Genomic DNA, 19,587 nt, shown 5'->3' with positions numbered 1-19,587 from the left:
TGCCAGGGGAGGCTCGTGTGACCTCAGGGAACGTGTATTAGTATTTATAATAAATAATATAAAATATTTTCCCAAAAAGCGTGTTTTCTGTACCGTCCCAACACTAGAGGCAAACGGTGAGATTGTAGAGCGGCACTAGTCATCACTGTGTATTTAGGTTTGTGCATGAAATTCACTTGTTAAGATTACGACTTTATTCTCCTAATTGCCAATTATTGATCAGTGTTGCCCTAAGAGTCGTGACGGACACCTACTCAGTGGCCTAGTGGTTAGAGTGTCCGCCCTGAGATCGGTAGGTTGTGAGTTCAAACCCCGGCCGAGTCATACCAAAGACTATAAAAATGGGACCCATTACCTCCCTGCTTGGCACTCAGCATCAAGGGTTGGAATTGGGGGTTAAATCACCAAAAATGATTCCCGGGCGCGGCAACGCTGCTGCCCACTGCTCCCCTCACCTCCCAGGAGGTGGACAAGGGGATGGGTCAAATGCAGAGGACACATTTCACCACACCTAGTGTGTGTGTGACAATCATTGGTACTTTAACTTTAACATCATATGTTTGCTTTGCAAGTTTGAGTCTTTTCTCGCTCTCTATTTTATGGTTGGTTACTCTGATTGGATTGCGTCTTCAGAAACCACTGCACGTGTGAGAGGAAATGTAGCAAATGAGCGCCGCACATGTTTTCATCCTGCAACTTCTCAACCCCGCCGGTGACATTTAGCCTCCGGTATGGTTTCTCTCCAAATGGCTCCATACGCCCCGCGCTCTGACAACACAATTAAAACGTTACGTTCCTAAAAAGCTTTTGACTCAGCAACCTTTTAACATGAAAGCAAAACCTGACCTGGTGACATGGTTTTGGTTAAGATGTGAGCCGTGATCATACCAGTGACCCCCTGACCCTCCAAAAAACACACTCGATCTCATGTGAAACTCAAAAGACCCCTTCCATATCCCCCCTGGCACGGGTAGACCATTTATCCCCACCTGCATGACCTATATTCTGCTGCTGCATGCTCGAACCCCCAAACCCCCAACCCTGTGTTGCTGCATCGACTTTTCTGTCAGGATTTTTTGCCTATGAAGTTTTTACAAGGATTGCAGTTTGTCATTGATGCTGGATGACAGATTGCAAACAAATACATTACACTGTTATAGTATTGTAGTTGTGTTATGTAGCCCACTGTAACTAAAGACACAATATACTGTACTTTATTACCACATGCATGTCTTTTTCTTGACCTTACTGCTGGAAGGATGTCGTTTTATGGCTCCCCTCCAAAGTCTCTCCCTGCAGGACTTGACGTGGACAAGCTCATCAGTTGAGCTTTCAACAAGTTTTCATTTATAAGCGCTGAGGTATCTCTTTAAATATAGAGCACATTTGGATGTACAGTATAAAGGAATCCATCTAATGTGTGCTCAGCTTAGGCCTCGCTGTTATTTTGCAGAGTCTAGTAGTGTCTGCAGCGCTGGATCACTGTGTCCTATTTGATTTGTTTGCATGTCTTTAGGGACTGAAATGTCAAACACTGGCAGACATGTAGTCTTCCCCAAAATGGAAGCATCCTCCTGTCGTGTTCCAGTAACTACTGCGGCCTCCTTGTAGGTCTGGCAGTCAGTTTGGAGACTGGAGACATTTTGGCAGCGGGCTGAAGTTGTCTTGCTCGAATGTCTGGACGCATGGACAAGTTATTCATGAGCATGTCTTATCCACTTAGCTGTAAGGGATGTGCAGTAAACTTGTATTGTCACGGCAAACAGACTTTCAATCAGAGTCTAGTTGGAGGAAATGGCGAAAATGACAGGTTTGTAGTATTGCACATATTTCATAAGCTGTCTATAGTTGTCCATTGCCACGTTGTGCTCCAAATACTGCGGCTTTACTACAAACCCCGTTTCCAAATGAGTTGGGAAAATGTGTTGGATGTAAATATAAACAGAATACAATGATTTGCAAATCCTTTTCAACCCATATTCAATTGAATGCACTACAAAGAAAATATATTTGATGTTCAAACTCATAAATTATTATTTGTTTTCAAATAATAATTAACTTAGAATTTCATGGCTGCAACACGTGCCAAAGTAGTTGGGAAAGGGCATGTTCACCACGGTGTTACATGGCCTTTCCTTTTAACAACACTCAGTAAACGTTTGGTAACTGAGGAGACACAATTTTTAAGCTTCTCAGGTGGAATTCTTTCCCATTCTTGCTTGATGTACAGCTTAAGTTGTTCAACAGTCCGGGGGTCTCCTTTGTGATATTTTAGGCTTCATAATGCACCACACATTTTCAATGGGAGACAGGTCTGGACTACAGGTAGGCCAGTCTAGTACCTGCACTCTTTTACTATGAAGCCACGTTGATGTAACACGTGGCTTGGCATTGTCTTGCTGAAATAAGCAGGGGCGTCCATGGTAACGTTGCTTGGATGGCAACATATGTTGCTCCAAAACCTGTATGTACCTTTCAGCATTAATGGCGCCTTCACAGATGTGTAAGTTACCCATGTCTTGGGCACTAATACACCCCCATACCATCACACATGCTGGCTTTTCAACTTTGCGCCTATAACAATCCGGATGGTTCTTTTCCTCTTTGGTCCGGAGGACACGACGTCCACAGTTTCCAAAAACAATTTGAAATGTGGACTCGTCAGACCACAGAACACTTTTCCACTTTGTATCAGTCCATCTTAGATGAGCTCAGGCCCAGCGAAGCCGACTGCGTTTCTGGGTGTTGTTGATAAACGGTTTTCGCTTTGCATAGGAGAGTTTTAACCTGCACTTACAGATGTAGCGACCAACTGTAATTACTGACAGTGGGTGTCTGAAGTGTTCCTGAGCCCATATGGTGATGTCCTTTACACACTGATGTTGCTTGTTGATGCAGTACAGCCTGAGGGATCGAAGGTCACAGGCTTAGCTGCTTACGCGCAGTGATTTCTCCAGATTCTCTGAACCCTTTGATGATATTACGGACCGTAGATGGTGAAATCCCTAAATTCCTTGCAATAGCTGGTTGAGAAAGGGTTTTCTTAAACTGTTCAACAATTTGCTCACGCATTTGTTGACAAAGTGGTGACCCTCGCCCCATCCTTGTTTGTGAATGACTGAGCATTTCATGGAATCTACTTTTATATCCAATCATGGCACCCACCTGTTCCCAATTTGCCTGTTCACCTGTGGGATGTTCCAAATAAGTGTTTGATGAGCATTCCTCAACTTTATCAGTATTTATTGCCACATTTCCCAACTTCTTTGTCACGTGTTGCTGGCATCAAATTCTAAAGTTAATAATTATTTGCAAAAAAAAAAATGTTTATCTATTTGAACATCACATATGTTGTCTTTGTAGCATATTCAACTGAATATGGGTTGAAAATGATTTGCAAATCATTGTATTCCGTTTATATTTACATCTAACACAATTTCCCAACTCATATGGAAACAGGGTTTGTAAGTCACACATTTTTGAAAGCATTTTCTACAGATTTTTTGCCTGAATTAAATGTTAAATTAAGTTGTATTTATGTCTTATGTGTATTAGAGTACATGTTTCTTATTTTCTTTTTTTATGGTGCAACTATTGATAAATATATTCAAAGTCAAACACAAATACAAAAATGCGGAATAGAAATTGAAAGAGTAAATGAAACCAAATTTCTAGGTATAATAATTGATGATAAAATTAACTGGAAATCTCATGTAAAAAATATACAGCATAAAGTAGCAAGAAACATGTCAATAATGATTAAAGCAAAACATGTTCTAGACCAAAAATTACTTCATATTCTCTACTACTCACTAGTGTTACCATATCTGACTTATTGTGCCGAAATATGGGGAAATAACTACCAAAGTACACTTCATTCATCAACAGTGTTACAAAAAAGATCAATTAGAATAATACATAATGTTGGATATAGACAACATACAAACCCTTTATTCATTGAATCGAAAATACTGAAATTCCAAGATATAGTGAATTTGCAAACAGCTAAAATTATACACAAAGCAAACTACAATCTGCTACCCAAGAGTATTCAACAATTATTTTCAACAAAAGAGGAGAAATATAATCTTAAAGAAAAATGTAATTTAAAACATTTGTACGCACGTACAACACTTAAGACCTTCAGTATATCAGTATGTGGAAGTAAATTATGGAATGGATTAAGCAAATAAATAAAACAATGTACTAATGTGATCCACTTCAAGAAACTCTTCAAACATAAAATGTTTACAAAGTACAAAGAAGAACAATGATATACATTCTGAACTTATCTCATCCATCCATTAATTTTCTAGATAATCTTACTCATCTCGCCATATGAAATATAACTTACTTCACTAATTATTATGTATTTATTTTTATTGTGATTACTTATGGAGTATATTGTGAATAAATTGAGAACAGGAAGTGAACAAAAGTTTTAGCAACTGCTATGTAAAGGAAAAGGGGTAAGATTAAATAAGCTGCTTCTTCCTACTCCTTTTCGAACATGTTGAATAGAGAAACTGGAAATTGTGTTGTATCATGTTGTATGCTTACATGCATGTTCCAAATAAACACAAACTCAACCCGGTTTCCGTGTCAAGGGAGAATAACACTAACAACACGGCGGCTAATCATGGCGCTACTGTATCTTCACCGCAAAAATCAATTTTACCAACTTTTGGGTGCACTTCATCTTCCAACGCCTGCCTCATCAATAACACGTCTCCAAATCAGTAAGCCTTTGGCGCGAGCGATGTCAAAAGACGAGATGCAAGAAGTACATCATCCGCTCCACATGGTATTGGTGAGCCTCTGGTGTAAGTGATGTGGAATGACATCGCGGGACACACAATGCTAACATCACAGAATGCTAACATCACAGAACACTAACAACAGAGTTAATGGTCATAGCTGCGACTGTCAAGGTGACCAACTTTTGGCAGAACAACATACGCCCGTGGTTTCAGTACTCGAAGCCCAGTTCTAACTTTGAGGAATTCCCCAGGATGTGACAAAGTATTTCCAGGTTGTGGACGTGTTGTAGTGGGCGGCCAAAGCGTTAATGCTTGGAGGATCCTCCGGACTACCGATAAGTACTGTAATCAGTAGAACACACTGAAGGCTACAATATTGGCTGCAACAAGTCTAATGGTGACTATATGGCTGTTTTTCATGTTTAAATGGCTCTAATTATGTTACAAAAAAAACTGTACATTAGAAAACAGGACATTTAAAACTTAAACAAAACCAGTTCCAGGACTAACCCAAATAGGAAATGTCCCTGAATATAAGACAACCCTTCTTTTACAAGAAATAGAAAACACCTTATTTTAAGACAAAACAACTATAAAATCTAGTTTCTTGTTGTTTTAGAATAGGTGAAATAACAACTGGTAGATGAAAAGGCATGTTTGATGACTCTGCTTCCTTAATCACCATGATCTTAACATCATAAACTCCTCTTCTGTTTACTTTCCCAACATTTGATTTTTTTTTTTCCTGGTCGGGTTTTGTGTTGCATTTTCCCTGGTCCCTTTGACTCGTTTACACTTAGACTTAGACTTCCTTTTTATTGTCATTCAAATTTGAACTTTACAGCACAGATAAGAACAAAATTTCGTTACATAAGCTCATGGTAGTGCAGGATAAAAAAGCAATAAGGTGCATATATAAATAAATAAATATATATAAATAATATATATAATATATATATAAAATAAATAAATATATATAAGTATATATAAATAAATAAATAGATTACTGTACAGATAAATATATTGCACTTTTTCACATGCGTCCACGTTTATGAATGTATGTTATATTGTCTTTTTTATTCCAGCGAGTTAATCCATTTTGGGGGCAGTTGAGGGGATAATTCAATTATGATGCGTTCAAGAGTCTTACGGCCTGAGGGAAGAAGCTGTTACAGAACCTGGAAGTTCTGCTTCGGAGGCTGCGGAACCTCTTTTTAGAGTCCAGCAGTGAAAACAGTCCTTGGTGGGGGTAGTAGGAGTCTTTGCAGATTTTCTGAGCCTTGGTCAGGCAGCGGTTTTTGCGATACTGCATGCCAAAGTGGCCCAAATCGGATATTTTTGAAATCTGAATTTTTCCAGCTGACTAATTACACTGCAAATAAAATGTGATCTTTATCAGAGTCCAGTGTAAACATGCACAGGCCCAGACGTCACTTGCATGCGCAGTTCGAAGTGAAAACAAAGGAAGTTGATCAGATTCCGTAAATGAACAAGGAAGTCGCTACTATTAGAAAATAATAAATATGGTCGTCACATCTTAAAAAAGGGTGGTTTTCACGTGAAAATAAATTAAAGTAATATAATATCCATCAATTTTCTACCGCTTGTCCCTTTCTGGGTTGCGGGGGGTGCTGGAGACAGACAACATTCACACTCACATTCACACACTAGGGCCAATTTAGTGTTGCCAATCAACCTATCCCCAGGTGCATGTCTTTGGAAGTGGGAGGAAGCCGGAGTACCCGGAGGGAACCCACGCAGTCACGGGGAGAACATGCAAAGTAATATATGAATGTATATGTACCGTATTTTTCAGAGTATAAGTCGCACCTGCCGAAAATGCATAGTAAAGAAGGAAAAAAACATATATAAGTCGCACTGGAGCGACCAAACTATGAAAAAAACTGTGACTTATAGTCCGAAAAATACGGTATAGGGTGTAATATATTTGGGAGGGTTTTATCTTTTTATGGTTGTTAAGTAGAGGAGACAAGGGCATCAGCGTGGATCTACGGGAGCTTTACTTTTCAACTCACATGTAAGCAAATACGCCACAGTGTCAATTCTGGTCTTTCAACAATCGCTATTTCTTCGGAATCACAATATGTATTCATATATTACATATGGTCTATTATTTGCGCACTATTGACTAGTGATGCACCGAGAATTTGGCCGTTAAAAATAGACTTTGCTCACCGAAACCAGATGTTGTAATGAAATATCCACTTTCTGCTGGCGGGTTGCATCTTTCCCCGCGCACAGGAATGCAGGGTAAATGATGGGGCCTGTGTGTAAGTGATAGGGAGAAAAGCTCTGACTCACTTGGAGGTTTGCATGATACAACAAAAATAATATGCAACAACCTGTTTTGCTCAGGGGGAAATACTGTCATATATTCAGTCATTAAATGATAAATAATGGGAATTTAACTTTCAGAGAACACCATTCTTTTTTTTTTACGTCGTCCATAACCTGCTGCGGCCAACGTTAATATTGTTGACCGTATTTTAGTCAATAACGTTGTCCGATTCTGAATTATTCAACCTACAAGTCCATAATCTTCAGAGCTTCCAAGGTATAAAATCTTGTTTTTGGCAGGACTCAGTCATCGCTTATAAATCCACTTACAAGTTCTAAAATCTTTTCATGTATTTCAGCTCGTTGTTTTGGTTTTATTTCTGCCATTTCTTCACTTTGTGGCTTACAGCTGTTGTTTCCAATGGACTTCCTATTCTTTTGGGTTTTGCCTTTAAATGGATGTTAATGTTATTGCATGTGATGTTGAAATGTTGACGTTGGCCGCGCTTTCAGAGGCATAATAGAACAAGAATGGACATTAAACAGTTTCTATAGCAAAAAGCACTCTGAGTGAAGATTGTCCAACTAACGTGAGCACATGGAAGCTTGCACGCATCTGACCTGTGAGTACAGCTGCTTGCTAATGCACAGCACAGCCAGATAAGAGCCTGGACGGGATGGAGATTTGGCCTCTTTCCCAAAGTGCTGATAAAATAAATTCTCGGCAATGACGGACAGTCCGACTGACCCAGTTTTGTATACATTTTCAGAATTAACAACCGAGGGGGCAAAGTGATGAATGAGTTTGGAAAGGGAGGCTCTTGTGTTGATTTCACGCATCTTCCCAGATAAGCTTGCTGACTCATGTTGGCGCTGCCACCCAAACCTCAGATTTTCTCACCTTGGCATGGTCAGAGAGCAACCCTTCCTGCACATTTTTGCGGATTTGCAACGTAATTGCTGCGGTTTACGACAGAGAGGTCTTTAAGAAACACTTTCAGAACTGCCGCTGTGGTTCTTTCATACCAACGGTCTTTGCTTGTTGTCCTTAAGGCCATGTGTTTTCTCCCCGGCCTGGCCTTTCCCATGGTGGATACATTTAAATTCCAATCATTGAGCTTTGAAGGCAGCATACCGTCTGCCAGCATCTCATTACGTGACATCCATGCACAAGGGGGCAGAGACGTTGTTATTGTTATACTTTGTGTGAGGTATTGTAGAGCTGCTCGTGATTAAACCAAATGGAGGCCAACATTTTTGGCCTCAGATCAGTGCTTGAAGTGGACGGTGTCCTGCAGAGTCTCAGCGATCACATTCTCTTTTTGTTAATTCTCCAGTGTTGTCTGTTATACAGTAGATTCTGGGGGAAAATCCAGGTCTCAGCAATAGTATTTATTGTTATCCATGTTAGTACAATAAGGAAAGTGCCTTTAGGGTTAGGGAGAGTGGTGCAAAATATGTCTCATAATCACTTACAGTGCTGTTTTCTGTTGACCTGAATAGAAAATGCTATTTTCTTATCCTTTATTTGGGCTGGAGCCTTCTTAGAACGAGCATCTTCTGAAATGGAATTTGGTCTTTTTATTGTCAGAACTACAAAATTCTGGAAAAAAATTGTCATGTTGTGCGAAACATATAGATTTAGTGATCCCGGATAACTTCTAATCAAACAAGTCAGAGCTTTTCTTCATGTCACTCACACTTAAAGGGGACCCTATGAGGATTTTAATCTACAATTAAAACACTTCCTTGTGGTTTATATATTGTTTTGGATATGTTTTGGGCTAAATGTTGCATATATTTTGTTCTACGGTAACTCTTTTAAGCCGTATTCTGAGTCAGTTTGTGTCTGGAGGCGTTCCCAGATTGCAAATGAAACCACGCCCCCCCAATATATAACTTTATATCAAATATATAACTTGAAGTCGTCAACGCTTTTTTTTCCCAGACACGTAATATAGATTAACCCGGTTACAACATTAGTTGCACCTGCCCATTTAAATCATTATAAAAAAGCATAAAAGAGCAGCATTTATGTCACCACATGTCGCACGTCAATGTTATTATGCGCATGAAAATTATATTTTATTTGACTTATTTTCGTGTTTCCTCATAGCCTGAAGCTGGCTGAGAGCTCGACTTAACGTCTAAATAAGTAGGCCCACCGCCCCGTGAGGTCACATTGTAGCCAGACTGCAAAATGATTTGATTGATGTGATGCTTTGGCATTGTTTTAACACGAGTATCCAACGTCGTAACTTTTTACATTTATATCCGAAAGATGAAAATCATCGTAGGTCCCTAAGTGACCTGCATGGAGAGATGCAGCTGCAACACACTAGGGAAAAAAAAACAAGCTCAAATGTTGGGCAACTTAGCAAACAGAGGAGTTATGATGCTAATTTTAAAGATAATGTTGAGCAATAAAGCAGAGTCATCAAACAACTGAAAAACATCCAAGAAATATAATATATTCTTATTGTAATAAATTACCAGTTACTTTATAAACTTGCTTAAAAACATAATTTATTTTATTTTTGATTTTGTCTTTAAAGAAAGTCTCCAAAATCAAACCTTGGAAAAAGAGTGGCCATTTTATATTCTGGGTTTATATATATTCTTCTACGTAAGAATAAATGAGATAAGAATAGTAAATGAGACACAAATAGTCTTATATTCTCCTTCCTCAAAATGATGTACTGTCCTGTGTCACACTGCAATCAGACCCTAGTTGGCCATTCAATTGACCAATGGGGCAATGCTGATTGAGCCCTACGGTTTACATTAGGGATGCGCAATATCTACATTAGGGATGCGTGATATAGACGATATACGATATAAGTGACATAGATAGACATAGTGTGAAGCAATCCTTGCATCCATGGTGGCAAATAAACTATGTTTCTTACAAGTACCATCACTGGTACTGGAGCAAGTAGTAGTTTTTGATTATGTTTATGTATTTTTTCTTTTTAACTTTATTTTGCTCACATTATTTTGTATATACCAAAACTAAATAATAAAATAATAATACAATTATTTAAATATTTGTTTATTATTGTTAGGCTGCCATCCTGTGTTTTTTGTCTGGTTATGATTGTGATCAAAAAAAATTATAATTTAATGATCTTGAAAATTTGAAGTATCAGCATTGGTATGCTAATAGTTTTGACAAAATAATACAACATGAAAATCAGCCAAATTATTGTAACCCGTTTTGAAATGGTTCTGTTATCATTTATATGCCAAATAATTTATTGTATTTATTATTTAAGCTGCAATATATATTGCAATAAAAATACAATCCCCAGTTTGTATTCTGCCTGGCAACAAGTGTATAAAATGTATGTGGTAAACGAAAAAAGGAAGTTCAGTTGTATATCAATTGTGAAGTTTTTAGGGATTACAGATGACTGTTCAGTTTGTTTCCGCAAACACCAGACTGTAAGAAAACGACTTCTGTTTTTTCCCAGTAACGATCTCTATAAAAAGACCAAAAGAAACGGGAAATGTGCTTCACTTTTTGGACACCCAGGTAACATATTCTCCAAGAGCAGTTTCATGAGTCATTTAATCATAAATAGGTGGAAATAAGTTTGTTGCTCAGCGATGTGGCAGCTATGAAAGTAATTAGATGTTTCCCAGGGTTGCATTTTCCATAATGAATGGTAATTTTAGTTTTTTAAAACAAGTCACAGTATCGTTTTGCCCCAACAGGATAAATGCAGTCGGTGCGGTTTCCGTGTATTTACATTTAAATGTCCTAAACCGGCAGCTGGCGTTGACTTAATTCCATGACGCAGCACTTTTAATGACTCAGAGGAAAAGGTCGTGATTGTGCGGTTGTTGGTCGGGTTTATAAACGTTTACATCTTTGATTTGTCTATCTTATGTTGCCACTGCATGTTTGTTTGCTTCTGGTTCAGGACGATCTAAGCATAGGCTCATTTAGAGGTTGACTTTGGGGCGCGACAACGTGTCATCTGTCAGCAGCTGAGCAATCACGTTGTGTGAAGTGTCATTAGGTGCAGTTTTCATGCTGTTTGATGGCGCAGTGCAGAGCTAAACATTTATGCAGTATAATAAATAATAACTAAAATGGGTTATATTGTGATTTTTTTTTTTTTACATTTAAGACATTTCCTTGTGATCTACATAACATGTAATGGTGGTTCTTTGGTCAACATTTTGCATACAAACCCCGTTTCCATATGAGTTGGGAAATTGTGTTAGATGTAAATATAAACAGAATACAATTATTTGCAAACCATTTTCAACCCATATTCAGTTGAATATGCTACAAAGACAACATATTTGATGTTCAAACTGATAAACATTTTTTTTGCAAATAATCATTAACTTTAGAATTTGATGCCAGCAACACGTGACAAAGAAGTTGAGAAAGGTGGCAATAAATACTGATAAAGTTGAGGAATGCTCATCAAACACTTATTTGGAACATCCCACAGGTGAACAGGCAAATTGGGAACAGGTGGGTGCCATGATTGAGTATAAAAGTAGATTCCATGAAATGCTCAGTCATTCACAAACAAGGATGGGGCGAGGGTCACCACTTTGTCAACAAATGCGTGAGCAAATTGTTGAATAGTTTAAGAAAAACCTTTCTCAACCAGCTATTGCAAGGAATTTAGGGATTTCACCATCTAAGGTCCGTAATATCATCAAAGGGTTCAGAGAATCTGGATAAATCACTGCACGTAAGCAGCTAAGCCCGTGACCTTCAATTCCTCAGGTTGTACTGCATCAACAAGCGACATCAGTGTTTAAAGGATATCACCACATGGGCTCAGGAACACTTCAAAAACCCACTGTCAGTAACTACAGTTGGTCGCTACATCTGTAAGTGCAAGTTAAAACTCTCCTATACAAGGCCAAAACCGTTTATCAACAACACCCAGAAACGCCGCCGGCTTCGCTGGGCCTGAGCTCATCTAAGATGAACTGATACAAAGTGGAAAAGTGTTCTGTGGTCTGACGAGTCCACATTTCAAATTGTTTTTGGAAACTGTGGACGTTGTGTCCTCCGGACCAAAGAGGAAAAGAACCATCCGGATTGTTATAGCGCAAAGTTGAAAAGCCAGCATCTGTGATGGTATGGGGGTGTATTAGTGCCCAAGACATGGGTAACTTACACATCTGTGAAGGCGCCATTAATGCTGAAAGGTACATACAGGTTTTGGAGCAACATATGTTGCCATCCAAGCAACGTTACCATGGACGCCCCTGCTTATTTCAGCAAGACAATGCCAAGCCACGTGTTACATCAACGTGGCTTCATAGTAAAAAAAGTGCGGGTACTAGACTGGCCTGCCTGTAGTCCAGACCTGTCTCCCATTGAAAATGTGTGGCGCATTATGAAGCCTAAAATACCACAACAGAGACCCCCGGACTGTTGGGTTGTGGGTTGTACTTGTATAGCGCTTTTCTACCTTCAAGGTACTCAAAGCGCTTTGACACTACTTCCTCATTTACCCATTCACACACACATTCACACACTGATGGAGGGAGCTGCCATGCAAGGCGCTAACCAGCACCCATCAGGAGCAAGGGTGAAGTGTCTTGCTCAGGACACAACGGACATGACGAGGTTGGTACTAGGTGGGGATTGAACCAGGGACCCTCGGGTTGCGCACGGCTACTCTCCCACTGCGCCACGCCGTCCCTGTTGAACAACTTAAGCTGTACATCAAGCAAGAATGGGAAATAATTCCACCTGAGAAGCTTAAAAAATGTGTCTCCTCAGTTCCCAAATGTTTACTGAGTGTTGTTAAAAGGAAAGGCCATGTAACACAGTGGTGAACATGCCCTTTCCCAACTACTTTGGCACATGTTGCAGCCATGAAATTCTAAGTTAATTATTATTTGCAAAAAAAAAAATAAAGTTTATGAGTTTGAACATCAAATATGTTGTCTTTGTAGTGCATTCAATTGAATATGGGTTGAAAAGGATTTGCAAATCATTGTATTCCGTTTATATTTACATCTAACACAATTTCCCAACTTATATGGAAACGGGGTTTGTAGATTATGTTTCAAGCTGCTTAGTGACTGTCTCTTCAGGATGCCTGGTTTTGTGGGGGGTCTTATTTACATGCCTCCACTACGACATCCCGTCATCCATGTTGTAGTTTTTAGCGCTTCAATATCGAGTCTACTGACTGATATAAGTTAGAACTATACGCTACTTTGTATTACAAAGGGCAACAGCGGAGGATGCATGTGCATGTACGAGCCAGTCTGCCCCACAACAAGATGATAGAGGAAAAGAAGGAACGTATTGACTACAGCGCTGACTACAGTGGCGGACTCGGGCAAAGCACTTTGGGTAAATCTCTGACATATATGGATAATCCGCCGATGTCACACACGGGAACAACGTCACACTTTGGTAGAATTGCAAAGGGTTCGTTTAGTGGAAGTATGAAGGAAGGCAAGATTGTTTTATAAATATCTCCGCTATGTTTCCATGGATTAATTTCAAGTTTTGTGACTAATACAGATCCCAAATACACAAAAATCGGTACCATTAGGTAAAAGTAGTTTGCATAGTAGGTGCCCTTTAATTAAATCAAGATGAATGATATCAGACAAGTATGCATTTTTTCCATATACTGTATGCTACTGTACCCTGTAAAGACCATAAGCTTGTTATATTGCTTAATGCAGGTTGGACATCCGCTACCAATTTAAAAATAAGACTGTAGCTCGCCTCGGAAAAGTCTGGAAAGTCATGTGTGTTTTAGTTTGAGTCTGGGCGCTTCGTTCTGGCCTCAGTATAGCAGCTGTTCATCATGTCATTACTGCTGTCACTCATCCATCAGCAGCGCTCCCAACCAGAAAGGGGGGCTGTCAAGGGTAGAAGGTGACTCTTGAGTCCACGCTGACTGAGTGGGTTAATCATGTTTTTATAAACACACACAGATATGGTCTCGACATTGCCCATGCCTCCGATCAGGGATGGCGGCACGAGAGGACTGTCAGGAATGCTCGGGTCTGACATGTTGTGAGTAATTAACTCTGATTGATAAAAGATGAACTGCAGCATTGGTGCACACGTCCACAGTCAGGAGCTGCACCTGGGAATTCCTCTGGCTTATCTTTGGCATAATGCCCCTGCCCCTCCGAAGATGAGGACGGGGCAAATATGTGACCGAAGGTGCAGCCTCTTATCCCATCATGCCATGAGAAGTAGTTTAGCAAAAGGAGATTAGGGGCTACTACTGAGGAGCTCTAAATAAGCCAGCCTAAGTCTTGGACCGAGCTGTTGGTCAAGGAAAACTGCTTTATTTTGTCATCATTTCTCGTCAGAATTGGAAATGCTCTAAACCTATGTTAAGGTGTAATTCTAGTAATGTATAGAGATGATTTTCTCTGTCAAAATAAGAAGCATTTTGGACAATTGATTAATTGTAAGTCATGTATATATATGTATATATATATATATATATATATATATATATATATATATATATATATATATATATATATGTATGTGTATATATATATATATATATATGTGTGTGTATATATATATATATATATATGTGTGTATATATATATATATATGTGTGTGTATATATATATATATATATATATGTGTATATATATATATATGTATATATATGTATATGCATAGTGTATATGTATATATGTGTGTGTGTATATATATATATATATATATATATATATATACACGTACACATAATTTCCACTTTTTCAAAAATACGCTAACTTGATGCTAACTTACATTGTTTTTTACATATGCATGCTACTGATCAGTATTAGCAATTTTACATGGCAATTTTAACACCTCCAAATTTGAAAATATACCTACAACTAAGATGTACGTAACTTCCAGTATTTACACTTTGTAGGGCGCAACACAAGGCTGGACGGTCATTCAGCTTCATGGCAAAGACTACTTCTTCAATATAGAACACACCATAGCCTATACACAACCGCCATCTAACGTCTTGGAATTGGAACTGCATGCAAAGTACTGTACAATACTTACAAATGAGCATTTATTATTATTATTATTACATTATCAGCTCATTTATAAATGTTACATAAAAAAATATTTTGTGATAAAACCATATCTGTTCTAATGTAGCACTCTTTAACTCCATGGTTACCTAACAAGTATATTGCAAAACATAGCAACAGAACCAAGGTTGTAATTACGACAGATAGTAGTCTGCTCAATCAGCATTAATCTACCCTGATTTGAGTAACATGATGAACACCAACATTTTCAAGTGCGTGCAGACGTGAACACAGCTGCTGGATGTTGATTAGTCATGTTACTTCAAATGCAGCTACTGGCATCTTGCGGCGATAATAACTGCATCAAGGGGGTTGCCTACAGCTACAGCTGTTTATGATGCTAGGTGGTATTTATTTTTGTAGACTTGACACCCGGAGACTTAATGGGAGCATTTACAGTACGTTAAAATGTTACCTGGAATGGATGAACTCGTCTATTTCCAGTATTGCTTATGAGGAAATTGAGAGTGTGAAGAATAAACCGACAATTGGGACAAATCGAAGTGTCCACTCTACCTCAAGACGTTCACTGATTGTCTTCATTTTTTGTTGTTGTTTTTTTACCAGTTTTTCTGACTCGCAATATGTTTGAATGGAATCCTTCCCATCAGCTGATTAATGGCCATAGTGGGGTCAAGCTGGGCTCATCCTGTTAGTGTGAACGCATTAACCCCTTTGTGTGTGTGCGGATGTGATTCTGCTAAGCTCCTACTGTTTCAAAAAAAATAAAAAATACTGTACTTCCCCCTCTCCCCAATCTCCTCTTTTAACAGAAGCCCCACACTTCTCTGACCCGAGCTCTTCCCCACCGAGATCCCTCAGCTCATATTTTCTCTTATTTATGTCTAGGGTTACACATGGAAGTCATGTCAGCGTCCATCGAAGCGGTCTGCTCAAATATTTTCCTTGCGGTCACGTCCACTGACTTGAGGGATGAGTGCGCCAAATTGTTTTTGAAGTTAGCATGCTTACTTTTTAACGAGTTTTTTTACCCTGGAAGTAGCTTGGGTTTCTTTGAAGCAAAGTTTTGTAATTAATAACAATGCATCATGTAAGCTTTTTGAATACAACCCATAAAGTTAAAGTACCAATGGGTCCCATTTTGATAGTCTTTGGTATGACTCGGCCGAGGATTGAACTCACGACCTACCGATCTCAGGGTGGACACTCTAAAAATGATGGAATCACCAAACTTGGGAAATGTTTATTTGATTGTTTAATTTTGTGCAATAAAAGCAGAAAACACGTTATGGAATGGGACTTATGGAATCACTCAATTCTGAGAAAAATAATAAAATTGCCTTATGAATGTTCATGCCCAAAGCTAACACCTGCATCAAATTAAATCTGTTCATTAGTCTGCAGTTAAAAATGAGTTTTCACACCTTGGAGAGCTGTTGCATCAGGTTGATTGACATGAATCATGGCCATACTTGCCAACCCTCCCGGATTTCCCGGGAGACTCCCGAAATTCAGCGCCTCTCCCGAAAACCTCCCGGGACAAATTTTCTCCCGAAAATCTCCCGAAATTCAGGCGGAGCTGGAGGCCACGCCCCCTCCAGTTCCATGCGGACCTGAGTGACGTGTCGACAGCCTGTTTTCACGTCCGCGTTCCCACAATATAAACGGCGTGCCTGCCCAATCACGTTATAACTGTAGAATGATGGAGGGCGAGTTCTTGGTTTCTTATGTGGGTTTATTGCTAGGCAGTTTCATTAACGTCCTCCCAGCGCGGCAACAACACACAACAGCAGCAGTCACGTTTTCGTCTACCGTAAAGCAGTTCGTCTGCCGTAAACAGCAATGTTGTGACACTCTTAAACAGGACAATACTGCCATCTACTGTACATGCATATGTGACAATAACATCTACGGCTTTTAGAGAGTGCAGTGCACAACTGCGCACACAACAAGGAGACGAAGCAGAATGCATCATCAGAGAGGGTGTTCAGCATGGTTAGAAAAATAGTGACAGAGAAAATAGTGACAGAGAATAGAACAAGGATGGACAATTCAACCCTTAACTCAACAATGAGTAGATGAGTGTTATGTGTGTGTTTATGTGTAAATAAATTAACACTGAAATTCAAGTATTTCTCTTATTTATATATATATATATATATATATATATATATATATATATATATATATATATATATATATATATATATATATATATATAATAAAATAAATATATACATATAGCTAGAATTCACTGAAAGTCAAGTATTTCTTTTATATATGTATATATAATAAAATAAATATATACATATAGCTAGAATTCACTGAAAGTCAAGTATTTCTTATATATATATATATATATGAAATACTTGGTGACTTCTAGCTGTAAATATACTCCTCCCCTTTTAACCACGACCCCCCCCCCCCCTCCCTCCACTCTCCCCCCACCTCCCAAAATCGGAGGTCTCAAGGTTGGCAAGTATGATCATGGCTCCATCACGAACAATGTCAAATGATAAAAAGGAGAGAACTATCAAGCTTCTTCAAGAAGGTATATCATCACGCAATGTTGCAAAATATGTTAATTGTTCAGTCAGCTGTGTCTAAAATCTGGACCAAGTACAAACAACATGGAAAGGTTGTACAAGGCAATCATATACTGGTAGACCAAGGAAAACATCAAAGCATCAAGACAAAAATCTTCGAGCAATAGGTCTTCAAACCAGAAAATACACATCAAAACAAAGAACAAATGGGCAGAAACTGGAGTCACCATCAGTGTGAACTGTTAAGAAAGTGCCTAAAGGAAATGGGATATAAATACAGAAAAGCTCAACGAAAGCCGTCATTAAAACCTAAACATGAAAACCAAGGTTCCAATAGGCCAAGGAAAATCAATGGTGGACTATGGATGACTGGATCAGTAATTTAGTGATGAATCGTGAATATGCATTGGGCAAGGTGATGATGTAGAACTTTTGTTTGGTGCCGTTCCAAAAAGATTTTTGAAAATGACAGCCTGAAGAAAACATGCACATTTCTACAGTCATTGATGATATGGAGCTGCATGTCAGGTAATGGCACTGGGGAGATGGCCATTATTACATCTTCAATAAATGCACAAGATTATTTTGACATTTTGGACACACATTTTATTCCAAAAATTGAAAAAAATGTTTGGGGATGATGACATAATTTTTCATGATAATATTGCATCTTGTCAAAGAGCAAAAACCGAAGACTTTCTTTGAAGAAAGATACATAAGGTCTATGTCATGGCCTGAAAATAGTCCAGATCTCAATCAAATTTAAAAGGTGTGGTTGAAATTGAAGACAATGGTCCAGTACGAGACTTCAACCTGCAAAGCTGATCTGATGACAGCAATCAGAGAACGTTGGAGCAAGATTGATGAAGAGTTTTGTTTGTTACTCAATAAGTCCATGCCTCAGAGGATGCAAGCTGTTATACAAGCCAGAGGTGGTGCAACAAATTACCAGTGGTGTGCTGTTGTGTTTTTTTGTTTGGTGTTTTTTTCCTCAGAATTAAGTGATTCCATATTTATTCACTCGCTTGACCTAAAAATAAATCTGTTACTGACCACCACAAATTATATTTTGTATTTATTCTAGTGTTTCCCTAAAGCCAGAAAGTTGCCATTTAAAAGGACTGTAGTTTTGTGTCATGTCTGTTATCTGCTTTTTTTCTACAAAATTAAGCTGAATGAACATCCTCCAAGTCTGGTAATTCCATAATTTGTTTCCAGGCATTGTATATTACTCATGCGTTAGCAGGCTGCACTGTCCAAAAAGAAAATTTTTGATACATCTATTCCAACAAGCTAAGACAATCTGCTGTGCGTTGCTAGTAAAATTTATGGTGAAAACATTGACAATGGTGAGATAGAAAATAAGTCTTCACTAGATAAACTTTCTTTCTTTGGTCCTTCAGCTCTTGGACAGATAATGCTGTTTGTGGACGGCATGAATGGCCTCATCAGCCACAATGAAACAATCCAGTGGCTCTACACCCTCGTTGGATCCAAGGTAAAAATACAATATTTATGAAAACAATTATTCTAGCACAATTTATCTAAAGGTCGACTCTCATGTACACACTGACTGCTCTCGGAAATGTGCAGACTCCTTGCTATCAACTTTGGTATTTGTGCCGTATAATCAGCACGCTGATGGTCAGATTGTTGCATACACTTCTATTTAACTTATGAAAACTTCTGTCATCCTTAAATGTATCCTTTAATTTAGCTCATGTTTTATTGGCCCCCAACATACATGCATATATACGTATATATATATATATATATATATATATATATATATATATATATATACAAACCCTGTTTCCATATGAGTTGGGAAATTGTGTTAGATGTAAATATAAACGGAATACAATGATTTGCAAATCCCTTTCAACCCATATTCAATTGAATGCACTACAAAGACAAGATATTTGATGTTCAAACTCATAAACTTTATTTTTTTT

At 38.5% G+C, this 19,587-nt stretch overlaps 1 protein-coding gene across 7 annotated transcripts in view; it reads left to right on the top strand.

Moving 5' to 3' along the window:
* The window catches only part of fhod3b (formin homology 2 domain containing 3b), a 255,607-nt gene that overhangs the window by 177,394 nt on the left and 58,626 nt on the right, over positions 1-19,587 (top strand). For all 7 annotated transcript variants that reach the window (XM_061953218.1, XM_061953209.1, XM_061953201.1 and 4 more), the window contains one exon: positions 19,036-19,130. In XM_061953218.1, coding sequence (XP_061809202.1) covers positions 19,036-19,130 — 95 coding nt within the window. The remainder of the gene's footprint in view (positions 1-19,035; positions 19,131-19,587) is intronic.

This window comes from Nerophis lumbriciformis, linkage group LG04 (genome assembly GCF_033978685.3).
Source record: "Nerophis lumbriciformis linkage group LG04, RoL_Nlum_v2.1, whole genome shotgun sequence".
NCBI classification, from domain to species: Eukaryota; Metazoa; Chordata; class Actinopteri; order Syngnathiformes; family Syngnathidae; genus Nerophis; species Nerophis lumbriciformis.
This window is presented reverse-complemented; position numbering and strand designations above follow the sequence as displayed.